Below are 5,678 nucleotides of genomic sequence, written 5' to 3' on the forward strand. Positions count from 1 at the left end.
AGAGTCAGGTGTTTTTTTACATGGATTTTTCATCCCGGTGCTGAAGACCGGGTTGAAATCATCCCAGGATGAACAAATTTCATCCTGGGAGCGTGTAAACACCAAGAGACAAAAACCCAGACACTGAGGTGAGTTCACCCATGTGAAAAGGCCCTTAGCCGGGAATGCCTGTCTGAGTCCGAGGGTATCACAAGAAGAGCTAGCTTGAGAGAACATCATGTTTTGAGGCACTACAGTACTAAGCATTTATTTTAACCCTTCAAAAGATGGAAATATTGCAATTTGAAAATTCAGTTGCAGGGTTTTGTATGGGAGGAGTGCCAGTTTACCAAGTCAGCTCTGTTTAGACATACAGACTGGATTTCATTTACCCTATGAACAGGCTCCCAAATGGCATAAATCGCCTTATACCCCACTTGGGAGCCTGTTCACTATCTAGTTCACAACATGGTGCGTCACAGATCCCTTACAAAATAGCACAGGCCTGAGCACATGTTTAGTGGAGCTCAGTCAGGTGACCAAACACTCCTTGCTTCCCCCTATACCCTGACGTGTTTCTATCCTGAACAGGCTTTTAAGTCAGTGTATCTTCCTCTCTTTCTACCCTATCTGACACAGAAAACAGACTGCTTCAAATTCTTCCCTCTCCCATTGCGTTGTTCTAGGAAACATCCAAAAAAGCCCTCCACCCCGAACTGCAGCTTGGCTTCGTTCTCTGCTTTACAAACTTTGGCTTTTGAGACCCCACTCCCTCCCCTCCCTCTCCCCTCTGGAATTCATTTTATTTATATGCTAGCATACCCTTCTTACCATACGGTTTAAATTGTGGTAATTCACGGACTATTATGGAGGGAATTAGTTGTGACCTCTCGAACAGGAAGCTACAAGTGGTCCTTATTTCTCTCTATAACTGTTGACAAGAGAACATGATGTTCAGTTGAGTAAAACTGAACAGAGACTCGTATAGTCTGGCAGGGGAAAGGAAGGGGGAGCTTTCAGGAGACGAAAATTTTAGGTCTTCTTTGTAAAAAGGGGGTTCCCAGTGTCCACAATCTGGATCACTAACTGGTACATAGCAAAACATCTGGTTGCCTGGATACGACCGATTCCTGTTGGCGCGTGTTCCTGAGATTTCGTCGATCACGCAAAACAAAAAAAATTATAAAAACTATCGTCAAACTATCTATCGAGCAAATTGAGTATGGAATGTATAAAAATTTTCGAACAAAGCTTTGTAGGGGCAGAAAATATTTGCAGTATGCATAGTAAAACACGCTCAGACATACCACAGTAGTCACGTTTACACAAACTTCAGTGCCCTGCAAGCATCGCCGGTTCACCTTTGTCCTGTTTGTTTAGCTTGTCACTCAAGAAGAACAAATACAGCTACCCGTTCCGCTTGCTTGGTTTCTTTGTAATATAAAACTTAGTTCACGGGTCAGAAATTCCCGTGTCAAACACATGATTGTTGCCATGCGTTGCTTTTGTTGTGTCTTCTTAAATTGAGCGGAGAACAAGAAGGTCGCAGAGAGCCAGTGTTGGAGTATATTTGCTGCCAACTCGGGATGAAGCAGGGGCTCTCAGGTTTGAGGAAGTGACAGAAAAATAGATCGCCTTACAGAGAAACATACAAGAGGAATAATGGTAACTTTGCGGAGACCTCGCGTCGAGTATTCGAGACAGTTTCAATTTCAAGGTGTTCATTTTCCCAAGACAGTCACTGAATTCCGCGTCATAACTTTAAAGGAGCCGGTGGTGGACCCTGAGTGGATGTTTCACCATCCTCGCTTTCAGCGCGAGATACAATCGTCTGAAAAATTTCCTAAGATCGAACCAAGCTTTCTGAAAAACACTAAGAAGATTTTTAGTCGCGTTCCTAGCGGACGCGTGAGCACACGGAGAAAAATTCTATGCGAGCGAAGAGAACGCGATCAAAGCAACTCTACTTGTAGACATTTCTGCGAGTTGCTTGGTCCAAATTTGTGCAAGGATTGTTGGAAACTTGTAGAACGGTCCGATGCGGTTAAGGAGAATCGAGAAAGCTATGCGAGCGAAATGCTCAAAGGCGATCCATTTCATAGCGTGATAATTGCGTCGCGTGAAAAGAGGATTGAGGATAGTGAGAGCGAAGAGGAGATTCTTGATGGAACGGAAGATGATGAGTTTATTTTCAAGTCTTCTTCTTCAAGGAAACGTAGCTCAATGCCTCCGTCTGCACATGACAGTGGTTTTTCCAGTCGAATGAGCTACATTCGAAGCCTCAGTAGGACTCCCTCGGGGGATTTTCATCCTCGCGTGAGGTCACCGCTCACGCCATCAACCCGTGAAAGAAAGATCAGTCAGGACGACGAACGCGATAAAGATATCTCTACGACAACTAGTCACATTGCTTCAAACCTGGAATCCACACCGATCTGGAAAAACGCTTACTTAACAAAGCTTCGTGAACGGGAACCTTTCAAAAAGGTGTTGAACAATCTTTATTATCCGCGTAAAGTGAGACACGCTTGGCGGGACCTTCCGGTTGAACCTGTTGTCATGGGCTTGAAGCTGATTAATTTTACTATTTACGACGGATCACCACTCAACGAAAGAGCGGTTAGTAAGACTGCCAAGGTATGACAATCAGAGAAGTACACGGGCTCTCTCTCTCCCGGTCTTGTTTATTTTTTTTATTTATTTTTTTTTTATTTTAATTTGTAATTTTTTTTTATAAGAACCTTTAACGGAACGTTGAGGCTACAGGCTGAGAGTCAGTAATCAAGGCCTTTATTTGACCATTTCGGGTTTTTTAAAACAAGTAATAATAAATACGGGTAAAAAAAAGGCAAAACTTTGGTCCCTAAAGTCCAATAACCCAATTTCAGTTGTTATTGGTGTGGTTCATTTAGAACATCTCAGTTTCTGACTTCTTTTGTATAATTGTTATTGTTGTTGTTGTTGTTGTTGTTGTTGTTGTTGTTGTTGTTATTATTATTATTATTATTATTATTATTATTATTATTATTATTATTATTTTATTTTTTATTTATTCTTTTTTTTTCATCCTGAACTATTTGAAATTATAGTCACGTACGCATTGATGTATTAGGCAAGTGGTCAGAACTACTATACTGGAACAGGACCCACCAAACCACAAAAAACAGATGGCGGCCTCTGCCTGCACCCTCTTCCTCAACCTCAAAAGATGGTGTCTTTATTTCATAGCCACCCCTCTATCCAGCAGTAACAAATGACAGTGAGATTCAAACCTCACTTTTCTTGTTTATCTAGCAGTGCTGTCTCTTGCTAGCTGAATATTTCTGTGTCAACTCAAATTTTAACGCCAGTAAAATTTTGTCGGTAATGTTCATGAGATAGGTGATGCCTTTGATAACCTCCCTACCCCAGACAAGGTGGGTCCTCTTTGAACAAACTTGTTATTATCATTTCCGTTAAATAGTCTACTCAGGCTCATAGAAAAACAGAAAAAGTAGAAGAACGTTCAGCCTTAGGCCTAAAATAAGACGTTCTTATAGGAAAATAGTAGTATATCAATTGGTTGAGCCATGCTTTACTGGGGTCTGTTTTATTACGGAATCGCGGAATTATATTGAGAAAACACTAGAGAAATAAGATAAGCAAAATATAACTATATTCCTACGAAAAAATTAAAATCAAATTTATCTCTAGCAGAAATTATCTGGGGAAAGGATTACATCGTGAAGTTTAATTCAATTCAGACAGGAAAATATATATTTTGGAAGATAATTATTATATGTGGTTGATGAGAGCAATTCAATATATAATTATATAAAGTATATGAAACCATTTTTTTTGTCTTAGTCTCAAGGCGCGAGACTAAGAAAACGTGAAATCTATGAAACAAACTGATAAAAAGTAATCGTAATATACCTATACGCATATTAATCGCAAGAATTGTAAGCCAAAGATTATATAGTGAAGTTTATTTTTAAGCCAGCAAAATATATATTTTTGAAGAATGAAAAAAGTAAAACTGAAGTTCAATACATAATTATAAAGTACAAGAAATCGCTCTTTTATGGGTTAAAGAAATCTATTAATTTGACAATAAAGTTTGACGTTAAGTTTTCTCCGTTTCTTTTTTTCTTTCTTTTTTTCTCTCTTTTGCCGCTTCTAAGGCGAAGTAACCTCTGCTCAAGAGAGAGAGAGAGCATGCAGTCTGTAAAACAAACTCTAACTTGTTTTGATACATTTCATGTGGTCCTACATTTCAAAATCAATGTAGTACAACTGACAAGGCAGCGTTAATGTGGATCATAGCGAGGTTCTAATTTCTACTATCTCAGACATTGAAGCGAGATGTCGGACGGGAAGGTTCGAATGTATAGTCTCATCATCATCTAACATCTGCGTCGGCTCGAAGGTCGAACTATAATAGCCTGTTACGTACTCAAATCTCCAAGAACGGCGAAATACTGAACGTTCAGCATATTAGTCGAACCTCTCTGGCAGGCACAACACCGGTTTGAGCGCCAGAAACGTCGTCTTGACCGCAATTTGCAAGGTCATCTCCACGATTTTTCTATCCTAGAACTAAACTCATCGCTTGGTCTCACCTTAGCAATGGGTTTAGTGAGAAAAAAACAGCAACAGCTTAAAGTCTTACTGGTCTAAGCCGGAATTTTGTCATCAAGAACCCATTGTTTCCAAACACCATGTCGAGAGATCGCTACCTTCAGTCGCATTCTGCGATTTCTTCATTTTGTTAATAATGATAATGCTCCAGACCCTGCTGATCCTAATAGGGATAAACTATGGAAAATCAAGCCATTTCTAAATGCTTTGCTATCAAGATTTACGGCAGTTAATACAACTGCCCAGTATTGTCTTTAGACGAAACGCTAATCAGATTGAAGGGACGAGTCCAGTTTAGGCAATTTTTTGCCTTTGAAACGAAGAAGATTTGGACTCAAAGGGTTTGTCATAGCAGATTCTTCAACTGGCTATTTGCTCAACACCTCCGTTCATACTGGCAAAGTGGGCCCTGCCATGCGTGTTGTCATGTTCTTCACATCTGACAGCCTGGCAGGCTAAGCTATATAATCAAAAACAGGATCACTGGAAAATGCAATTCCCAAGATTTGATTGGTTTAGCGGCCTTCAGCCATTATAGCATGCCCGAGAAATAGCAGCCATTAAATCCTTACAAATGGAAACAGCAAGATCTAGCAATATTTCTTGTTTGTTTTAAATAAACAGTTGCTCCACTCGCGCGTGTTGTAATAATTATTATCATGTGGCATATCCAACGAGCGCTCAAGGAGTAATTGTTAATTTTCATGCACTGACCGCAAGGATCCCCCCCCCCGCCCCCCGCTAATCCTCTCGTCTGATCATGCGACATCGTTCAGGCCTCCATATTGCATAGCATAGCATGCTTATGTCTCAGATTGATTCATGGCCAACAGTTATCGTGGAGTTATCGTCTTCTCCCGGCATCAGAAGAAGTTTCACAACTCAGTTTTATGGTTTTCAATAACGTTTCCGGCAAATCTAAGGGCAGAGACAGTTTCAACGGCAAACACTCAGTTTCAAGTCCCAAATCTCTCGGAGAGTTTTTCTATTTACATCAGTGTACCTCCTCGGCGAAAAATAATTTTAAAAAAAATGTCTGATCATAGGTTCAACTGTTTAAAAATTGACGACAACGTAAC

General features: G+C 40.2%; 1 protein-coding gene across 1 annotated transcript; it reads left to right on the forward strand.

Moving 5' to 3' along the window:
* Nucleotides 1-704: 704 nt before the first annotated feature.
* On the forward strand, nucleotides 705-2,859 carry LOC146468007 (uncharacterized). Its single transcript, XM_085124710.1, has one exon. The coding sequence runs from the start codon at nucleotides 1,642-1,644 to the stop codon at nucleotides 2,620-2,622; it is 981 nt and encodes a 326-aa protein (XP_084980836.1). The 5' UTR covers nucleotides 705-1,641; the 3' UTR covers nucleotides 2,623-2,859.
* Nucleotides 2,860-5,678: the final 2,819 nt, after the last annotated feature.

This window comes from Pavona decussata, unplaced genomic scaffold (genome assembly GCF_977016875.1).
Source record: "Pavona decussata unplaced genomic scaffold, jaPavDecu1.1 SCAFFOLD_133, whole genome shotgun sequence".
Taxonomy (NCBI): domain Eukaryota; kingdom Metazoa; phylum Cnidaria; class Anthozoa; order Scleractinia; family Agariciidae; genus Pavona; species Pavona decussata.